The sequence below is a fragment of the Hypanus sabinus genome, chromosome 21, assembly GCF_030144855.1.
Source record: "Hypanus sabinus isolate sHypSab1 chromosome 21, sHypSab1.hap1, whole genome shotgun sequence".
Classification (NCBI taxonomy): domain Eukaryota; kingdom Metazoa; phylum Chordata; class Chondrichthyes; order Myliobatiformes; family Dasyatidae; genus Hypanus; species Hypanus sabinus.
This window is the reverse complement of record NC_082726.1, coordinates 39,409,557-39,431,744: the sequence shown is the minus strand read 5'-3', so window position 1 is coordinate 39,431,744 and position 22,188 is coordinate 39,409,557. Positions and strand designations below refer to the sequence as shown.

The following is a 22,188-nucleotide window of genomic DNA, read 5'->3' as shown; positions in this document are numbered from 1 at the left end:
TCTTAAATGATAACACCGGGAAATTTAAAGTTACTGACTCTCTCCACCTTTGATATCTCAATGAGAACAGGCTCATAGACCTCCACTATCCCCATCTTGTAGTCAGCTCCTTGGTCTTGCTGATATTGAGAATGAGGTTGTTGGTGTGGCACCAGTCAGCCAAATTTTCAATATCCCTCCTATATGCTAATTTATCACAACCTTTGATTCGGTCAACGACAGTGGTGTCATCGGTAAACTTAAATATGGCATTGGAGCTGCGCTTAGCTTCACATCCATCAATGCAATACAATACAATAAATGCACCACTTTCCCTACATTAAATGTGTCATGAGTTCAATACGGTTTCTTGCAATGTGTCAAATGCCACTGACATTTCCTTCTTAGACTTGCAAGACTGTTGCAGAAGACCCAGACCCTCATAGTATCCAGCGGTGGTAAATAAGGCAAATGCAGTGATGGCATTTATTTCAAGGGAATAGAATATAAAAGCAAAGAGATAATGCTGACCCTAGTCAGACCACACTTAGAGTATTGTCAACAGTTTTGGGCCCCATATCTCAGAAGGGATGTGTTGTCATTGAAGAGAGTCCAGAGGAGGTTCACGAGGATGATTTCAGGGATGAAGGAGTTAACATATGAGGAATGTTTGGCAGCTTTGGGCCTGTACTCACTAGAATTTAAAAGAATTCAGAGGGATCTAATTGAAACTGCTGAATGTTGAAAGGACTAGATAGGGTGGATGTGGAGAGGTTGTTTCTTATGGTGGGACTATCCAGAACTAGAAGGCACGGTCTCAAGATTCAGGAGCGACCCTTTAGAACAGAAGTAAGGAGGATTTTTTTTAGCCAGAGAGTAGTAAATCTGTGGAATGCTCTGCCATGGACTGCGGTGGAGGCCAAGTCCGTGTATATAGTTAAGGCGGAAGTTGATTTTTTTTCCTGATCGGTCAGGCCATCAAAGGATATGACAAGAAGGCCAGTGTATGGGGTTGAGTGGAATCCACACTCAGCCATGATGGAATGGTGGAGCAGACTCGATGGGCTGAATGGCCTAATTCTGCTCCTAAGTCTTATGGTCTTATGGTGGATCAGCTTTATTCTCTACATGCTGTACAGTTCCATGTACTGTGGAGTGTTTGTCAGAGTGTGACATACAACAAAAAATACCATTGAACAATTATGAGATTAAAGAATTGTATAAAAATTAGTCTTATAGGTTAAAGTACAGATATGGAATAAAATATGCATACATGCACAAAAACCAACTTGTATTTACAATGTAAACTGTATTATAAAAGTGCATTGACTGAGGTAGTAGATAGAGTGGAGTGGGGTTGGCTAACCAGAATGGGTGATCAGATTAAATGCATGGGGGAAGAAACTTTTAAGATGGTGTTTGTTTTTGTTTGAACAGCCCTATAGCACTTTCCAGAAAGGAGATTTTTGAAAAGGCTGTTTGCAGGTTTGGTGGTGTCTGTAATGATTTTCCTGCCCAATTCTTTGTCCTGGAGACATACAAGTCCTGCAGTGAAGGTAGACCTGTGAGAGGATGCTGCACAAAATGAGACAGTAGTAGCTGATGTGATGAATAACAAGATAATAAGCAAGAATTAGAATTTGAGACCAAGTTAGAAATGTAAAAGCAGATAGTAAGAGTCCCCATGGATGTGTAACACAAGAAGTTTTTAAAAAGTAAGGATTTGTTATATACAAGTTAAGTCTGCCAAATTAATCATAGAAAATAAAGAGATTGCAGATGAATTAAAGAGGGATTCTGCATTGACCTTCACTACGCACACTATAAGTAACATCCCAGATGTAACTGAAATTCAGGAATTGGAAAGGAGGGAAGGAGGTAAATTATAACCACCAGAGCAGTGACACTGGGCAAATTGTGGGATCTGTGAATGGTGAGCCTCTAAATCCTGATGGATTTCACCCTAAGGTTTTAAAAGAGGTAGCTAATGAAATCAGTTATGCGATTGTTTTTAATTTTCCAAAATTCCCTATACTTGGTGAAGGTTTCATTACATTGAAAACTGAATGTGCTATAACTCTTTTAGAGAGACAGAAAGCACAAAACTACAGGCCAGTTAGCAGAACATCTGGTACAATTATTATTAAACTATTAATTTTTAATTTTACTCTGAAACTATTATTAAAGCTAATAAAATAGTAATAATAATGACTAATAAAATGGTCACTGAGTGTACGTTCGTGCTCTTCTGCATGCCACAGTTGTAATGCATGGTTACTTCAGTTACTGTGGCCTTCCTGACAGCTTGAACCAGTCTAGCCATTCTCCTCTGACCCCTCTCATTAATAAGGTATTTTGGCTCACAAAACTGCTGCTGTTTGGATGTTTGTTGTTTTTCACACCGTTCTCTTCAAACTCTAGAGACTGTTGTGCATGAAAATCCTAGGAGATCAGCAGTTTCTGACAAACTCAAACCACCCGATATGGCACCACCAATCATTCCATTGTCAAAGTCACGCAGATCACATTTCTCCCCCATTCTGATGTTTGATCTGAACAGCAACTGAACCGCTTGACCATGTCTGCATGCTTTTATGCATTATTGGCTGATTCGATTTTTGCATTAATGAGCAGATGCACAGGTGTACTTAATAAAGTGCCCACTAAGTGTAATTTTGAGAAAGAGAAATTATGTTTGAAATTACATCGATATTCTTTAATAAAGAAGATATTCTGTACGCAAAGAGGGAACATTAGATATGCTATACTTATATTTCCAGTATGAATTTGATAAGTTATTGTATCAAAATTTGTTGCAGAAAGTTAAGCTCATGGTGTAAGCAGTAACATATCAGTATAACAGAAGAATAGCTGGCTTTCTGGAAACAGATAAGAGGCAAAAACAGAGAAATTGATTAGACGTATTGAGTCAGGTACCATAGAGATTAACACTGCAACCTCAACCTTTTATGATTTGTAATCTCTTTCACAAATGAACATTGTCCATTACAATTGTGTAGTGTCATCCTATAAGATTATAGCCATTGGAGAGTTAAATTAAGTATAATTTTATATTTGATTTTTAAAAATAATTTTACATACCTTTTTTAATGATCCAGCATTTTCCCTCTCTCGTAACTTTTCTCTCTATATTTTATCAAATGAACCAATCTAATTCAACCTTCATTCTCAGTCGCTGCATTGTCATTTTCCTATAATGTGATTGGTTAAGGAACTAGTGAGTTGTTTTCTCTGTTCACTCAGTTCCCAGCTCTCTCTTCTCTATGGATGGAATAGCTCTTAACAGCAACTTTAAACTATGTGCCAGTTAAATATTTAAAGAAAGGAATATGCACGGGCGGGTCTACTTGAGAAACAGGCTGTTCTTTGAAGGGTTTTCAACTTGAATTATTTCACTCTGATTTTGCCTGACCTGCTGAGTGCTTTCAGCATTTTCTGTTTTTGGTTCAGATTTCCAGTAACTGCATTCTTCTTTTGATTTCCATGGTATACCTGACTTGAGCAAAATCTGGTCCAATTTCAACTGCTCTTTGATTAATGTGGAGAACGGGTTGTTCCAGTGTTAGCCTCTCAACTCTGGTCACTGCTGAGCATTGCAGAAGGTCGATATCGAGAGCATTCATTAATCAATACCTATTCACATGCTGATAATAACACAATGTGTGTTCAAGATCAACGGTTGATTGGTTAACTGTAACTAACTGAACATTGATAAAATCAGCACTCTATCAAAGTGACAGTTCATAAAGAATGTATATTGAAAAACATCCAAATTGTAGACCTGTCTTCATCTTTTACTCCCTGGAACTGCATGACTCCATTGGACTAACAGGATTTACCTCCTCTCCACTTGTCTAATACTTCTGGTATATTGGTTGAGTAGTGGGTTAAAAATCTGTAATGTTTCTTCCAAATTCACCAGTTTTCCATCTGTAGAAATACTCCATTAGGGTCAGCACTCCAATAGCCCTTAGACAATCCAACCTGCTCCGAGCCCTCCTCCAGCTTATTGACTGTACTGAGCAGGGTGGTAAGTGATAGGAACACCAGGTACTACAGTAATACTGCACAGCAAAGCAAGAACTGGCCTTGCAGCATTTTGACCTGTACTTGTTAAAATGTGTCCTATCAGTAACTGAACTGGTGTGTGCTCACAGCAGTCTGAGCATGTTAAAAGCTGATCACATTTCATATGATGCTGTCAGCTGGAAATAACAAAATCCTTCATAACTTAACGTAGAGGCTTATTCAGGTTACCATGGGAATTGGACAGGATGCAGAGCTGGGTGGAGAAGTGGCAGATGGAGTCCAATCCAGAAAAGTGTGAAGTGAAGCACTTTGGAAGATAGAACTTGGAGGCAGAGTACAAGGTTAATTGTGGGATTCTTAGCAATGTGCTGAAACAGGACCTTGAAGTCTGAGCCCACAGGTCCCGTTTAGTTGCCACAAACAGTGATTGGGTGGTTAATAAGATGTATGATATGCTGGTCTTCATTAATCAGAGGAATGGGTTAAAGAGCCATGGGGTAATGTTGTAGCTCTATAGAACCCTGGTTATAGCAGTTTGAATATTTTGTTCAGTTCTGATCTCATTGTTAAAAGAAGGATGTGGAGGCTTTGGAGAGGGTGAAGAGATTTACCAGGATGAACTAGAGAACATGTCTTATGAGGTAAAGTTGAGCAAGCTAGATCTTTTCTCTTAAGAGCAATGGAGGATTTGATTGAGAAGTAAAATATTATGAGAGATATCAACATAGTGGGCAGTCACCACTTTTCCCCAGGGTGGCAACATCCGATACCAGATGGCAGCAGCTTAAGATGAGTGGAGGAAAACTTAGGGGAGACGTTAGAGGTAGGTTGATTTACAGAGAGTGGTGGGTGCCTGGAAAGTGATACCAGGTGTGGCGGGAGAGGCCGATACATCTCGCAGAGCCTTAGGTATGTGCATGGATGTAGGAAAAGTGGAGAGTTATGGCTGTGTAGGAGGGAAGGGTTGAATTGATTGTGGAGTAGATTTATAAAGGTCAGCACGTTTTGGTCTGAAGGACCTGTACTGTGCCATACGGTTCTTTGTTCAATGTTCTTAACTCACACTTGTAATAATGTCACTTGGTAATTTTAATACAAAACTGTCAGACCATAAGACATGTAGAAGGAGCAGAATTAGGCCATCTGGCTCATCGAGTCTGCTCCACTATTCCTTTTTGGATGATTTATTGTCCCACTCAACCCCATTCTCCTGCCTTCTTCCTGTAAATGGAAATGTATATTTATAAAAATCCCACATTTAATCATCAATATTGTCTTTTTATAATACAGTATATGTCATTTCCAGAGTGATAGCACCCCAATAAATGATGAGGTGGACTTGGACGCTTTTGGAGAAAATGGAGCTGCTTCCTCTTAGCTGTGGTGTTCTAGATTCGGTCTCGATCTCCGGTACAGTCGGTGTGGAGCTTGCCCATTCTCCCTGTAACCACTTAGTTTCCTGCAGCTTCATCTCATGTCCCAAAGAGCTGAGCATTAGAAGGTTAGTTGGTGTAGAGGTGAGTTGTAGAATCTGGGAGACTCATGGGATTACTGGGAAAATTAACAACGGGATTGGTGTAGGATAAATCTCAATGGATGCTTGAGGCTCAGTGTGGAACAAGGCTGGATAAAGTGTCTGTTTCTCAGCTGTTTGCCTCCACAATTCTACGAGGAGAAGAAACAGGGCTGGACTTCATGCTGGACAGACCGGTACTAAATTTCACATTTCACTTTGCTTTACGTCATATCCAATGGTGCAGTGATTATTTCAGAGCCAAAATATTTAAGAGAGATGCAATCCTGAAATAGTGTGGAGTGTTAAAGAACTGCTGGAATTCATTGTAGGATTGTTGGTGAGAAGTTGAGAATTTGTTCCAAATAAATCTGGGCTCAAAAAATGTTGTTGTCAATGAAATTGACTTCAAAACCATTGCACCATTAATAAAAACCCAGAAATTTCATGCTGCTTAAACCAAAAAACTTTCAGCTTTCTTGGATTTGGTCTTTGTGTGATTCCAGTCCCATCCCGCCTGTGCATCCCATAGTCTCAGATTCAGTTCAGTTTATTGTCATATACAATTGGATGCAACGGAATTCCTTGCTTGCTTGAAGCTCACAGATTAAACAGTAGGCATGGTGCTAATAAATTCAGTGATGAGCACTAAACAACAGAATGGTGTAAAGCATGTTGTGTAAATCTGGAGTAGTGCAAGAAAAAGTAAAGTGACAGTAATGGAATAACCAAGGGAGGTAGAATTAAGAGTCTGAGAACATGGCAGTGCCACTGTGAAGGCGATATAAAAGAGATGATTGGTTTAGAAGTTCGATAGTAGTGGGGGGGAAAGCTGTCCTTAATTTTGGTTACCTGGACTTTCAAGCTCCTGTATCTTTTCTCCAGAAGGTAGAAGAGGTAAAAGGGATTTATCAGGGTGGCAGGCATGCTTGACCACACTATTAGCGTTGATTAGTCTCTATGGTGCTCTTTGTGGTAAAAGCTTCAAGTGAGCTTTGTTGTTGTTAGCTGTTTAAATACCCAAACTTTGTGATTTTTACTTAATGTAAAAGATACAGTATACAATGCTTTTTTTATTTTCCGCAAATCATGATAATGCAAATCAGTCAACAGTTTGTTCTCACTTCTTTTTAATATGACTTTGGTTTTGTGCTTGGTATTGTTGGCAACTCAAGCCTATGAAGCCTTATTACCCCAGTATTCAGTCCACACAGTTTGTTCTCACTTCTTTTTAATATGACTTTGGTTTTGTGCTTGGTATTGTTGGCAACTCAAGCCTATGAAGCCTTATTACCCCAGTATTCAGTCCACACTCCTTGATACGGACCCTGTATGGCAGCTCCAAAGCACATGATTGAAAGAGACTGCAGAATGTTGTAGACTCAGCCAGTTCCATCATAAGCACTGACCTCCCCACCAGTGAGGACATCACTAGTCATTTTTTATCTTTCTTTGCTTCTATTTCACACATAGGAAAGATGTGGAAGCATTGGAAAGGGTACAGAGGAGATTTACCAGGATGCTACCTGGTTTAGAAAGTATGCATTATGATCAGAGATTAAGTGAGCTTGGGCTTTACTCTCTGGAGTGAAGGAGGATGAGAGGAAACTTGATAGAGGTATACAAGATATTAAGAGGAATAGATAGAGTGGACAGCCGGCGCCTCTTCCCCAGGGCACCACTGCTCAATACAGGAGGACATGGCTTTAAGGTAAGGGGAGGAAAGTTCAAGGAGGATATTAGAGGAAGGTTTTTTACTCAGAGAGTGGTTCGTGCATGGAATGCACTGCCTGAGTCAGTGGTGGAGGCAGATACACTAGTGAAATTTAAGAGACTACTAGACAGGTATATGGAGGAATTTAAGGTAGAGGATTATATGGGAGGCAGGATTTAAGGGTTGGCACAACATTGTGGGCCAAAGGATCTGTACTGTGCTGTACTAGTCTATGTTCTATGTTTTATATTTTTATAACTGCTTGTTTTATTATAATAGTGCCAGTAGCATTATACTGTCTTACATAAATATCACCTCACACCTCACCTGCCATCAGATTTCTGAACGGTCTGTGAACCAGTGAACCCATGAATACTGCTTTGCAATTCCTCCTGTGCACTATCTACCTATCTATAATATCTATGCCTATTGTGAGTTTGTAGTAACTTTTTATGTTTTGCCATATACTACTGCAACAAAGCAACAATTTTCATGATATGCGTCAGTGATAACCTGATTCTAATAATTGAAAATTAAAAGAAAAAAAAAACTGCAGAAGCTGAATATCTGAAATACAAACTGAAAGTACAAGGCATGTTATGTAGTTCAGGTAGCAACTGAGGAGAGAGAAAAGCTGAGTTAATGTAACACCAGGTGACCTTACATCAAAACTGTATTTTCATAAGCAGGAAAGGCTGGTTATCTGAAAATTTTGAATTCATTATTGAGTACTAATAGCTACAATGTGGCCAGATTGAAAATGGGGTGTTATTCTTCAAGCTTTCATTGCGATTCATTGGAGCTATGTACGAGATTAAAGAGAATTCTCAGAATTGGATGACCAATCACAGTGACAGATGACTAGACAATCAGAGTCACCCACGTGGACTGATTAGAGGAGTTCTTTAAAGTAGTCACTCAATCTACATTTAATCTCTTCAAGGTAGAGCAAATCTCATTGTGAACACTGAATTCTGTGCATGAAATTGGAAATCAAATGGAATCACTGTTTCATCTGGACATAGCAAGCTCCTCAATACTCAGGTGGGGAAAAAATCAGGCAAATTGTTAATTCTAGTACTAGAAAAGGAGGAGTAATCCTTGATGTTCACAATCTCTGAATCAGTTCCAATTAGGGACCCTTTCCCATTCTACATCGGTGTGGATGAGGATTTCATTCCCTAGTTTCTGTATGTTTAGTCAATGTATAGAATTGAAATACCTCTTGTTAATAGTTGTATTCATGCTCTGGAAGAGGCTGACTTGATTATGCCATTTAATTCATTATTGGACTACCATGAGAATGTCATTCAAATTCAACAGTTTGTTCCATTTCCACTTCAGTGCAATGATGAGGGAGTGCTGCACTGTTAGGGATGTTTTGAAATAGAGCATGAATCTGTATTTACCTGTTAAGCTGACCACAAGATGTCCAGGCTATCTATTCACTGACTGTGGGACCTGGCAGTATGCAAATTGGCTGCCAAATTTGCCTGCAAAAGAGTGCTAATATTTCAGTAAATATTCATGAGTTTAAACAGGGGAGGACCTTCTGGAGTATAGAAAATGTAGGAAGATACTTTAAAAAAGAAATCAGGGGAGCTGAGAGGAGCTTCAGATTAAAGGAAGTTTCCATTATTGTAAATACATTAAAGGCTAGAGAGTAACCATGGATAGAATTAGCAAAGAAGATGAATGAGAATGTTGCCAGAATTCAAGGGTTATAGTGACAAGTTGGACAAGCTAGAACTTTTCTCTTTGTATGGAGGAGACTGAAGGGTGACCTTCTAGAGGAGGATAAGATCTTAAGGGTCATAGATAAGTCTTTTTCCCAGGGAAGGGAAATCAAAAACTAAAGGGCACAGATTTAAACTGAGGGGAGAAATGGAATCTGAGAGGCAAATTCTTAATGCAGAAGGTGGTGTGTATGTGGATCAGAAGCCAGAGGAAGTCATTGAGGCAAGTATGATAATAAAATTTAAAAGACATTTGGACAGGAAAGGTTAAGATGGATATGGGCCAAGGGAGGGCAAATGGGCATTGTGGTCAGCATGGACCAATTGGGCTGAATGGCCTGTTTCCCTGTTATATGACGATGATATCATTACCTTTGGAGGCAAATGGACAGTTAACCTTTAAGGTTGAGACCCTTCATTGCGACTTAATTCTGTCCATTTCTCTCATCAGTCCCACTGAGTTCCTCCAACATCTTGTCAGAATCAGGTTTATTATCACTGGCTAGTGATGTGAAATTTGTTACCTTAGCAGCAGCTGTTCAATGCAATACATAATATAGAATAGAAAAAAAATCAATAAAATAATAATAATATAATAAATAAATAACTCAATTACAGTATGTGTATATTGAATAGATTAAAAATGTGCAAAAACAGACATACTGTATATTTTAAAAAATGAGTTAGTGTCCAAGGGTTCAAGGTCCATTTGGGAATCGGATGGCTGAGGGGAAGAAGCTGTCCCTGAATCACTGAGTGTGTGCCTTCAGGTTTCTGTACCTCCTACCTGATGGTAACAGTGAGAAAAGGGCATGTCCTGGGTGCTGGAGGTCTTTAATAATGGATGCTTTCTTTCTGAGACACTCCCTAAAGAAGTCCTGGGTACTTTGTAGGCTAGTGCCCAAGATGGAGCTACAACCTTCTGCAGCTTCTTTCAGTCCTGTGCAGTAGCCCCTCCATACTAGACAGTGATGCAGCCTGTCAGACTGCTCTCCACGGTTCAACTATAGAAATTTTTATTTAGAAACTATAGAAATTTTTGAGTGTATTTATTGACATGCCAAATAGCTTCAAACTCCTAATGAATTATTTTATTCCAGGATTCTGCATCTGCAATCTCTTTTGTCTCTGTGACGTCAGCATGGAATACAAGGCGTTTCATACTGAGTCTATGGTTAGGTTTGGCAGTGGTAACTGCTGGACGTCAGATTAACAGATGTTGGTGCTGATATTGGACACTTGCAGATTGCCCCAGCATGTCCTTTGGTTGTGTTGGTTATAAATGAAAATGCATTTCACTGTATGTTTTGATGTACATGTGATAAATAAATGAATCTGATCTGATCTGAAGCCAGTGACAGAATCTAACCATACTGGGGTTTCCAGCATTACCCTGTGACACTGCTTTTTTGATTCTACGCCAGCCCCTCTCAGGATTGGAGTGGTAACCTCATTGATTTAAGTAGGTTCCTGCCTCTGCAGAAATGAAAAAGCTAAGTAAGGAAACCTAGGATATATACTTTTTAAATTATTTTAGTTTATTATAACATTTAATTTATGAAGTAGAGGGCTAGGATAGATCCTCAGGGCTGTTGACACTCAGGAATTTGAAATTGATTACTCTTTCCATTCTGATCCCTCTACAAGGTCTGGTGTGTATTCCCTGTCTTACCCTTTCTGAAGTCCACGATCAATTCTTTGGTCGTACTGATGTTGGGTGCAAGGTTGTTGCTTTGTGTTGGTTAACTAGCTGATATATATTCCGCTTCTGTGCACCTTCTCTTTTTTTTTCAAGAATATACTGATTTTTTTTTGAAAACTTTTTTTATTGCATTTTTAAGTAATTACAGAGTAAAGTGTGAAAAAAATGTATATAACCCTTCCCCCCCCCTTAACCCCTCCCCCCTAACTGCCCTATAGAAAAAAAAGAGAGAAAGAAAGAGAAATAAAAAAGAAAGAAAGAGTGCCTGGTTGTTGGAAGATCTCCACATGCTCCATGGAGTTCGTAATAACTTTAATATATATATTTATTTCTTTCCCCAAATAACCAATTGTTTCATCTTCAGAGCATCTATATATTTAGTCCTGTCTTTTGTAAATAAGGGCTCCAAATTTTCAGAAATGTTTCATATTTATCTCTTAAATTATAAGTATTTTTTTCTAATGGAATACAGCCATAGATTTCTTTCTTCCAAGAGTCTATACTTAAATGTGTATCCGATTTCCAAGTAACTGCAATAGCTTTTTTGGCTACTGCCAGTGCAATTTTTATGAATTCTTTCTGATATTTATTTAGTTTGAGTTTCGGTTTTATCCCTTCAATATCACCTAGTAAAAGTAACATTGGATTATGAGGAAATTGTGTTCCTGTAATTTGTTCCAGTAAAAGTCTTAAATTTGTCCAGAAAGGTTGAATTTTAGAGCAAAACCATGTAGAATGTAAAAAAGTACCAGTTTCCTGGTTACATCGGAAACACTGATCCGATAAATTTGGATTTAATTTATTTATTTTTTGTGGTGTAATATATAATTGATGTAGAAAATCATACTGCACTAATCTTAACTGAACATTTATTGTATTTGTCATACTATCAAGACATAGTCTTGACCAATTTGTTTCTTCAATTTTAATATTCAAATCACTTTCCCATTTTTGTCTTGACTTATGGACTCCTTGTTTTCTGTGCACCTTCTCATCGCCATCTGAAATTCTGCCAACAATAGTTGTGTCATCAGCAAATTTGTAGACGGTACTTGCGCTGTGCCTAGCCATGCAGTCATGGATATAGAGAGAGTGGGCTAAGCACACATCCTTGAGGTGCGCTAGTGTTGATTATCGGTGAAGTGGAGATGTCATTTCTGATCCTCACAGGCTGTGGTCTTCCAGTGAGAAAGTCGAGCATCCAATTGCAGAGGGAGGCACAGAGGCCCTGGTTTTAGAGCTTAGGATCAGACCTGTGGAAGGATTGTATTCAATGCTGAGCTGTAGTCAATAAAGAGCAGCCTGACATAAGTATTGTCAATGTGATCCAAGGCCACTTGAAGAGACAATGAGATCACATCAGCTGTAGACCTATTGTTGTTAGAGGCAAATTGCAGTGGGTTCTTGCTGAGACCGGAGTTGATTCTAGTCATAACCAACCTCTCAAAGTATTTCATTATCATAGATGTAAGTGCTACTAGATGATAGTTGTTAACACAGCTCGCCCTATTCTTCCTGGGCACTTTTATGATTTTTGCCCTTTTGAAGCAGGTGGGAACTTCTGACTGTAGGCATGAGAGACTGAAAATGTCAATGAACACTTCTAGCCATTGGCTGGCACAGGTTTTTAGAGCCCTGCCAGGTACCCCAGTGTGCCCTGTCGCCTTGTTAGGATTCACCCTTTTGAAAGACAATCTGATGTCGGCCTCCGAGCCTGAGGCCATAGGGTTTCCAGGTGCTGCAGAGATCCTCAAAGCTGTGGTTTTATTCTCCTTTTTAGAATATGCATAAAAGACATTGAGTTAATCTGCAAGTGAACCATCACAGCTTTCATGATGTCAGGTTTCACTTTGGAGGAAGCAATGGCCTGGAAGCTGTGTGCAAGGCTGTAATAGAGGCTATTGGGAATACTTCTGGCCACTTTGTAGTTGCATCCATGAATACCAAGAAATGTGTGCCCATGACTGTCCGGCAAAGACTACATGAATCTTCTGCCAGGGCAATGCAGGCCATTACCAGGAATGGAGAGGCACTACTCTTGGCATTTTCTGGATGTGTTGGCATCTCAAACAGTGCATGGCAAGCTGCTCAATCTGTTGATCTATCCCTGGCCACTTTGAGCTAATGCCTAGATGACCGGCAAGTAGCTCCTCCTCCTTTAGCTCTTAGCTTGGATGGTAGAACACCTCTCAATCCCCACATCAGGCAACATCAAGGGTAAGTTCATCCTGGCACTGATGAAAATGAGGCAACTGGGATTTCTGCTGTAAGTTCCAGTTATTTTGGGTTGCCATGTAGACCTGATGCAGTGTGGGCTCTTTTCTGCTTTCCCTTTGGATCATCTCTGCCATAATAAGGAGAGTTTTGATTTGTGTTAGGGAGAATATGTCAAGAGGAGTGTCCTTTTTTGTAATTATTTTCAGGTATTAGGGATATTTAAGAGACTATTAAATAGGCATGTGGCACGTGGCCAAGTGGTTAAGGTGTCGATCTAGTGATCTGAAGGCCGCTAGTTCGAGCCTCAGCTAAGGCAGCATGTTGTGTCCTTGAGCACTTAACCACACGTTGCTCTGCAATGACACCGGTGCCAAGCTGTATTGGCTCTTGCCCTTCCCTTGGACAACATCGGTGGTGTGGAGAGGGGAGACTTGCAGCATGGGCAACTGCCGGTCTCCCATACAACCCTGCCCAGGTCCTACACCCTGGAAACTTTGCAAGGTGCAAATCCATGGTCCTCGAGACTAAAGGATGCTTATAGATAGGAAAATGCATGGTAAAAGATGGAAGGCTATGTCAGAGGAGTCAGATTCATCTTACAGTAGGTCAAAAGGTGGGCACAACGTCATTGGCTGAAGGTCCTGTACAGTGCTGTATATCTACTCCAGGAGCAATTAACAGCGGCCAATTAACCCCTACCGACCCTCATGTCCTTGTGATGTGCGAGGAAACTGTATTACAAAAAAGCATAAGAGCATGTGCCACCAGTCTCAAGGACAGCTTCTTTCCCAGTGTTACTGGCCTCTGGGACAGACCTCTCATGTAGTGAAAGATGGACTCTGAATCTCCCATTCTACCGCAACCTGGTTCTTGCACTTTATTTGTCTACCAGCACTTACTCTCTCTGTAAATGCACCACTATACTCTGCATTCCATTTCCCTTTTTACTACCTCAGCTTACTTGTGTATGAAATGTCTGGAGGCCATGCAAGCAAAAGCTTCGCAGTGTATTTTGTTACACGTGACAAAAATGAGAAACCAAACCAAATTTGCACACTCACAGGGAGAAGATGTAAATTTCACACGTGTAGTTCCCAAGGGCAGGATTGAACCCAGGTTAATAATGTGAGACAGTGGCTGTACTAATGGCTCTACCATTGCTGTCTCATTCCCATCCTGCTCCTTTTGTTGGTAGCTACAAAGACTGATCTATGATTTAGTCTTTGTGACTTTTCCCTGGTGAAATTCTATCTTGTCTTTTACTGTATCAGCAGGTGGATCAACGAATGTTGTGAACAGATGGTTTAAAATTAGTAAAGCAGTTGTTCATTATTCATAAAGTCTGGAGAGAGAGTTTTTGAAAAACTGTATAGTTCTTGGAAGTCAAGAACCAGATATGAAAGTCAATGTGTAACTTACACAAAGAGCAATGATCCATTGAATTGAAATTAAGACCTCGAAAGTGCAATTAATTCAGGGCTCAAAGGCCCAGGAGGAGATTAAGAGACTAGAGGCACTGATTTTCATCGACATTTTACTAGTCCTCCTGCCAACCAGAAAGAGATTATGCTTAGTTTCTCTGTATACATGATGAATTGGAATAAAGGACTGCAGATGCTGGAAATCAGGAACAAAATCTGAAAATGCTCAGCGTGCACAGCAGGATAGGCAGCGTCTGAGGAGAAAGAAGCCAAATTAACATTTTAAGCCAAAACTGGACAACTAATGTAGTTTCAACTCAAACTATGGACAATTCCTTTCCTCCCACAGATTTTGTTTGACTGCTGAGTTGTTCCAACAGGTTGTTTGTTTACCAGATCAAGAAAACAAGGTTAAACGAGAGAGAGGGAGGATGAAGAATGTATGGGATTGATGCAGATCAAGGTGGCCAGACTAAATCTGCAGATACTTAAACAACCAGCATTTAGAGACAAAACAAGAACAGAATGTGATTGAAACAGAAAAATATAGCCAATTCTGTGGGGGGAGAGAAAAATGGGGGCTTGTTACCTGAAATCATTAAATTCCATATTGAATTTCAAGAGGCTGCAGAGTCCACTTTATTCAGTCTCTCTTTCACATGGTCTAATTCTGGCACTTTCTTTCTCTTCTTTGGACTCTCTGTCTCCATCTCAGGAGATAGGCTAGCCACGAACATCCATTAGAAGCCTACAGACTCTGATAGTTATCTTGACTGTACTTCATATCAACCAGTCTCACTTCAGAGCTTCATTCCATTCTTCCAGTTCCCCTGTCTCTGTCTCCATTGAGTTCCTAAACTCATGCCTCTGAAATGTGTTCCATCTTCCTGAATCATGGCTTCTCCTTTATCACTATTTACTTATCATGACTTATAGTAACATTTATGTCTTGCACAATGCTGCTACAAATCTACAAATTTCACAACATTCTCCCTCTGCACTAGGGCCATCATCGCACACTGTGTCAACAAGGAATGGCCATCAACAGTTAAATTCTGCTGTCTTGTGGCTGACAGGGTGGAACAAGACATGAGCTTCATGCATTTCCTAGCTCCAGGGTAGCCTGGAACCTCATGGATATCTCTGAGTCGAAAATGAGCAGTTCCCTCTCAACAATGGAGAGAAAATATTGACGTCAATGCTCTGGGTGATCAGACCCTGGGTACCAGCAGGATCCACCATTCCACAGTAACCATACAATTTCTGCTAGAATGCAGCCATGGGGAAGAGTTCTCCTGTCTTGTGGATTCACTTGTACTGCTGTGGGTTCTTGCCCTTCCCTGGCTATGAAGACACAACTCACGGATTGATTGGTCCCTAAAGGCACTTCAAGAGTACGTGTCTTCCAGTCTGGGCATAACATAAGCCCCTGGCAGCGTATCACCTCCTGTGTCAACTGCTAGTACAGACCTGTCTTGTGTTCCAGCTGAATTTGCAGACCTTCTGAAGGTCTTCAGGAAGAAGAAGGCCATCTCCTTGCCTCCACGCTGGCCATACAACTGCGACATTGACCTCTTAGCTGGTATTAATCCTCCCCGGGGCTTACTCTTTTCCCTCTCTCATCCTGAAAAGGTGGTCATGGAAGAATATATCAAGGAGACGTTGGCCTTAGAACTCAACCTCTTTTCAACCTTGCCAACCTTGTGTGCTTCTCTTTTGTGAGCATGAAGGATGTCAAACTCCATCCCTACATTGATTATTAGCTCCTCAACATGGTGAAGAACTGCAACTCTCTTCCTCTGCTAAACTGGGCATTCGAATAGTTCCAGGGAGCAATCATACTCTCCCAGATAGATTTGCGCAATGCTTACAACGTAGTTTGCATCTGAGAAGGGGACAAGTGGAAGACAGCATTTATCACCTCCACTGGCTACTATGAGTACCTCATGATGCTTTTTGTTCTGACCAGTGGCCCTGCTGTTAATCAGGCACTGCTCAGTGATGTTCTCTGGGACATGTTGCGTCAGTTTGTTTTTGTGTATTTGAATGGCATTTCTCTAAGAGAAGATAAAATAAAAGTTCATTTATCCTGAAAAGAATTATTGTTGCAAGGTTGCTCAGTCAGAAATACATACTTTAAAATATAAAATGTAAGCATTGAAGTATGAAAAAAGTACATTAAAAAGAAATAGTGCAAAATACAGATGTGCAATAAAACCATATACTTATATACTTAAGGAGGAAGAGTTGTACAGTCTTATAGCCACAGGGAGAAAGGATCTCCTGTGATGTTCAGTGGTGCACCTCGGTGGAATCAGTAATATACATCAGAGCAGTAAATTTTATGTAATAGCAATCACTATTGTATCCTCCCCTCAAACACAACCACCAGGGAATCCAGTTCCACCCCAGAACAGAATCAGCCTTCCTGACAAGTCTATCAATCTTCTAGGTGTCAGCTGCTCTCTCCCTGCTGCCCCAGCAGACTACAACGTAGAATATAAAGCTGGCCACCACTGAGTCGTAGAACATCTGCAGCACAGCACTGCAGATGTTGAATGACCAGAGCCTCCTCAGGAAGTACAGTTATCTCTGTCCCTGCTTGTACAGAGCCACTGTATTTTTAGTTCCCTGTATTTTTTGTCTATTCCTGCTCTCGCCAGGAACATGTCCAGCACGTCCGGAGTTTTCTCAGATGGCTCCTCAAGAATAATCTTTATGCCAAGCCAGACAAGTGTGAGTTCTACAAAGAGCAAGTGTCGCTCTTTGGCTACATCCTTACAGTCACAGAATGGCCTAAACCATCCACGGTGAAAAAAGTGAGACACTTCCTGGAGTTTGCAAATGTTTATTGGTGCTTCAGCAGAAACTTCAGTCCCATTGTGGCATCCATGACTGGACTTACCAAGAAGATCTCTGCAGGATTCCTCTGGAGAAGTAAAGCAGACCCAGTATCTTCAGAACCAAAGTGATGCTTCACCACTGCCCCTGTGCTACAATATCTAGATTCGTTTTGTCTATTCATCGTTGAGATGGATGCATCAAATGGCGGCATTGGCATTGTCAGAACAGCTGACATGGACCACCAAACACCTCGCTGCTTGTCAAAAAGGCACAACAAAGACTCTTCCTCAGGAAGCTGAAACAGGTCAAACTCCCACAAAAGTTGTTGCTTAACTTCAACAGAAGCACAATTAAAACCATCCTGACCAATAGTGCCGCAGTGTGGTATGCCAGCTGCACAGCCGCTGAGCGACAAGACCTGCATCGCGCGGTGAAGGCGGCCCAGCGAATTGTCAGGATGGAGCTCCCAGGACTGGACACCATCTATTCCAGCAGACCCAGGAGGAAAGCAATCAGCATGACCAGAGACACCACACACCCTGGCCACTCACTGTTTGACCCGCTGTCGACAAGCAAAAGGTTCAGGACACTAAAAGCCAGATTAAATAGACTGAGGAACAGCTTCTACACCAGAGCCTCCATCACACCACTCCCACAGAACAATGACTGAAACTGTGAGCACACACAAGGACTCAAATACTTGCACGAATGACACTTTGTGCATTACTGTGATACTCTGGTGCTGCTGCAACTTATTTTCTGCTACTTATCTATTTAATACTGTTTTTCTATTACTGTCTTGTTTTTATCTACCGCTATGTTTGATTGCCTGAGAGGAAGCCAAACAGTTTCATTGTACCTATGTATAATGACAGTAAATATTATTCAATTCAATTATACTATCCCAGTGCTCTTCTGTGGATTATTAGGTGCACCCTGTGCTTTTCTTTCCAATCATTTTACTCCTTCAGAGTGTAGCTATGATGTTGGGAACCAAGAACCTTTGGCTGACGAAGCATGGTGACACTAGCTGGAGGGAGCAAAGCTCCCCTTTCTGTATGCACAGATCACTAAAACCTCTCCTACATCTATGGTGTCAAGAGACTCAACTCCCATCGGGCCATCTAGCCCAATGGGCTCCCTTCTTCACCTGGTTAAATTCCACACTCAGCTGCTAAGAAGCAGTGATTCACTTCCACTCCCTCCTGTCTAATGTATTGCATTCAGTGCTTATAATATGGTCTGTTACACTAAAGAAACCAAAGATATTCTGAGCAATTACTTTCCAGAGCAATTGTGGTTGTCTGCAAGAGAAATTTTGAGCTCTTGGTTACCTGCCAGATTAATTCCCTATCCTACTCCCACTCTGACCTTTCAGTCTGTTGTCTCTTGCACTGTTACAATAAGGCACAACACAAGCTTGAGTAACCACACCATACTTTTAGTCTTGCAACTCTGCAACTTTCCAGATTCAGTACTGTATTCTCCAACTTTAGGTGCCTTGCTGTCTTGGTGTCAAAACTCACCATGGCTGCTATACGTCATCCATGTTGGGTCAGTTTTCCTCCTTCAGTTAGAACAGCCTGACCTGTGCATGTCCAACAGCCTTGCCATTAGCAGCACATCAAAGTGTAGTCACACTGACTGCTCATTGATCAGCGAGCGTGTCAAAGATTACAGGGAAAAGGTAGGAGAGTGGGGTTGAGAGGGAAAGTTAATCAAAAATGATTGAATGTTGGAGCTGACTCATTATATTGAATGGCCTAATGCTGCTCCAATGCCTTTTGGTCTCATGCCTCCCACTAAGCTATTTGCAGTAGTCTCACTGTATGGCAGACATTGATCTAAAATATCCCGTCTTTCTCTCTCCACAGCTGCTTCATGACCTGTTGAGTGTTTCCAATGTATTCTGTTTCTGTTTCAATTTATCCAGACAACTTGGGCATGTAACCTATTGCAGCCATTTCCTGCTCTCTCCATCCTGCTCCCTCTCTGCAACTTAAACCTCTTGTCTTCTCACTTTGTCAGCTCTGTTAAAGGGTCCTTGTCCCAAAGGATCAGCCCACTTTTTCTCTCTGCTGATGCTGCCTGACCCAATGAACACTTCTTATTGGCAATCTGTGTTCCTGTAATGAAGCCAGTGAATACGACCTGGTAGTGGGTCGTCACTAGATAGGAGCTACATGTTCTGCCCTATACTCTTACTGCTCCATGTTTCTCTCAAGGAAATTTGGCAGATCCCTGATGACCCTCTTCAATTTTTGTAGATGCAGTATAGAAAGCATTTTATACAGATGCATCACAGTTTGGTATGGAGCTGCCAAGCTGACACGAAATTGCAAGGAGTTACAAATGCAAGCTGGCCTCCCCTCCAATAACTCTGTATACACTTACGTTCCTTGCAAGCCTTGGAAAAGCAGCTAACATAATTAAGGACCCCTTCCCACCCTGGTCACTCACATCTCCCTCCTTCCATCAGGCAGAAGATTCAAAGGCTTGAGAGCATATCATATATCTCCAGACTGAAGAACAGCTTCAATCCCACTATTGAATGAACTTCAGATATGATAACGATAAACTCTTAAGTTTTCACTCTATCTCATCATGGCTTTATTTGTCTACCTGCACTCTTTAACGGCACCTTCTCTACATCTTTTTTTAATATCTCGATGCAATATATGGAATGATCTGCCCGGATGGCATGCAAACAATAGTACGCCACAATAGTAGGCCACTTACCAATTACCATTGTACATAACAGTAATCCAAAAGAAACAAAATGAAGAGAAGTATTATTTTTTAAAATGGAATGACCATTGTGTATTATTTAGCTAAGTATCTCAGGAGCATGATTATCATTGTCAAGGTTCAAAGAATATCATAAACCATTTGGAGTATTCTTGATTCCGTGACAGTTCCCAATATTTTTGCCTGTATTATGACTATTATACTATTTCAGATGTCTGTTGTCTGTACAACATTGACTGAGCCCTTGATAGAAAGAAACAAACCAGTGGCTTAAGAAAAAAGACTATTAGCCTCTCTCGTGCTGACTAATGAAAAGATTAAGTGGATTATCCTCAAAGCCAAAGGGACTGCTATTTTTAGTTTTAGTTTTGTGGCTGCTTTGTTGAACTGGGTGTAGGACAAGCATAAACACATTGCAGGCAGTCTAAAGGCAACTTCAAGGTTTAGTGCTAGAAGCCATGCCTCCAGCAAGAAGGCGTTCTGGTTCCCATCACAAGATGCTGAATTGACATGCATCAAACTGTCTCTCCGTGTGTGGCAATACAATGGGTCAAGCTGCCTTCTTCATGGTTAAAAGGATTTTCTCACAATGAAGGAACAGCCATGCTCCACTTGCTGTTATCAGAGAGCACTGTGGCTTTGTAAGTAATTGGATTTGTGTTTTTAGGGAGTTGGCATCGTCAGGAAGAGTGGAAAACAGAAAACAGGAATTCAATAGCGAGCCGTTACCAACCCCTGACCAACAGGTATGCCTTCTCTGGCTATAGCCAGGTGACAGCATTTCACTTTCAGCTCCTTAAACTGACAAGTTATCTGCTTTTTATAATTTACTTCTTGGAGTATTATAATCACTTTATCACCTTCAATTCTTTCTGAATTGACTGTCATAGTAATTTCACACAGCCTGAATTCTATCAATGAACACAACTGCCTATGATTGCTAATGCTGTTAAGGTGCCTTCTAATTATTTGATATTCAGAATTTTGATTTTATTATGACAATGCGGGATGTGTTTCAATGAAACAACATTTCTAAAATTCTGTGGATCTTCGAGGGTTTTTGTTTCTGAGTGAGCTAACATTTGAAGAATTTAAAACATTTTCAAGTTCTTCCATGGCTTTTCTTAGTTTTGTCTTTCCGTATTATAACCTATTTCCAACAGAAGCTGTAAGAAGGATGGAAAAATTGATCAGTACAGTGCAGGACAGGTGGGCAGAGTCAGGGTTGGAGGCTTTTCTTGATACCCATGGCAAGAGCCCTGATGGCTGTGGTGTTTGGCTACTTTTTGTGGTTGGAGAGAGCCTTGGCAACGGAGAACCAAGTGTTGAGGCTTCTGCAGAGAAAAGACCAGTGACGTCATAAAACTGAACCAAAATCCAAGTTGTGGCAGAATTAATAAACTGGGGCATAAATATAATGTTTGCACTGGGACTGACACGGAGACAAATAAATAAGAATTTTAAATTTGGTACATTGTTGGAGACGGAAATCAAAATTCGTGGGATACCAAGCTCAGTTCTGGTGAAAACAATAGCTCTCCTATCAGACCAGACTGCTTACAGTTCTGGCAAACTGAATAACTGGATGCATCAGTAAGGCTTTAAGTTCCTAGAGAGATCAGAGGATCCTTTGCAAGACTGACAAGAAAAGTCAAGGAAGGACAGGGAGTTTATTGACAGAGTTAAGGCTTTAGCAGCTAAGGCCACATCAGGAGAAAAAAAAGAGAATGTAGTGTTCAGAATAAAGTTTCTGCATCTGAATGCAAGCACCCTTATAATAAAAAAACAAAAGGCACCATTATTGAAATGTTCCCACAACCTATGGACTCGCTTTCAAGGACTCTTCATCTTATGTTCTTGATATTTATTGCTTAATTGTTTATTATTATTATTTCTCTCTTTTTGTACTTGCAGTTTGTTTTCTTTTGCACACTGGTTGAACTTCCATGTTGGTGCTGTCTTTCATTGATTCTGTTATAGTTATCATTCATTTATGGATTTAATGAGTATGACCTCAAGAAAATGCATTTCATGGTTGTATATAATGACGTTATATGTACTTTGATAATAAATTTACTTTGAACTTTGAAAAGGATAGCAAGAATAGAGTTAAGTGTGCACTCAGTGGCCACTTTATTATGTGCAGGAGTGGAACCCGGTACAGGCTTCTGGTGCTGTAGCCCATCCACTTCAGGGTTTGACGTGTTGAACCTTGAGTTACTGTCACATTCCAGTCAGCTTGAACCAATTCGGCCATTCTCTTC

General features: G+C 40.6%; 1 protein-coding gene across 7 annotated transcripts in view; it reads left to right on the top strand.

Annotated features, from left to right (window-relative positions):
* Positions 1 to 22,188, top strand: part of LOC132378980 (tyrosine-protein phosphatase non-receptor type 13-like) — a 411,889-nt gene that overhangs the window by 158,321 nt on the left and 231,380 nt on the right. For all 7 annotated transcript variants that reach the window (XR_009507250.1, XR_009507249.1, XR_009507251.1 and 4 more), the window contains exon 8: positions 20,592 to 20,670. Coding sequence is in view for 4 of the 7 variants with exons in the window: in XM_059946390.1 (XP_059802373.1) it covers positions 20,592 to 20,670 (79 nt within the window). In the remaining 3 variants the exon portion in view is untranslated. The remainder of the gene's footprint in view (positions 1 to 20,591; positions 20,671 to 22,188) is intronic.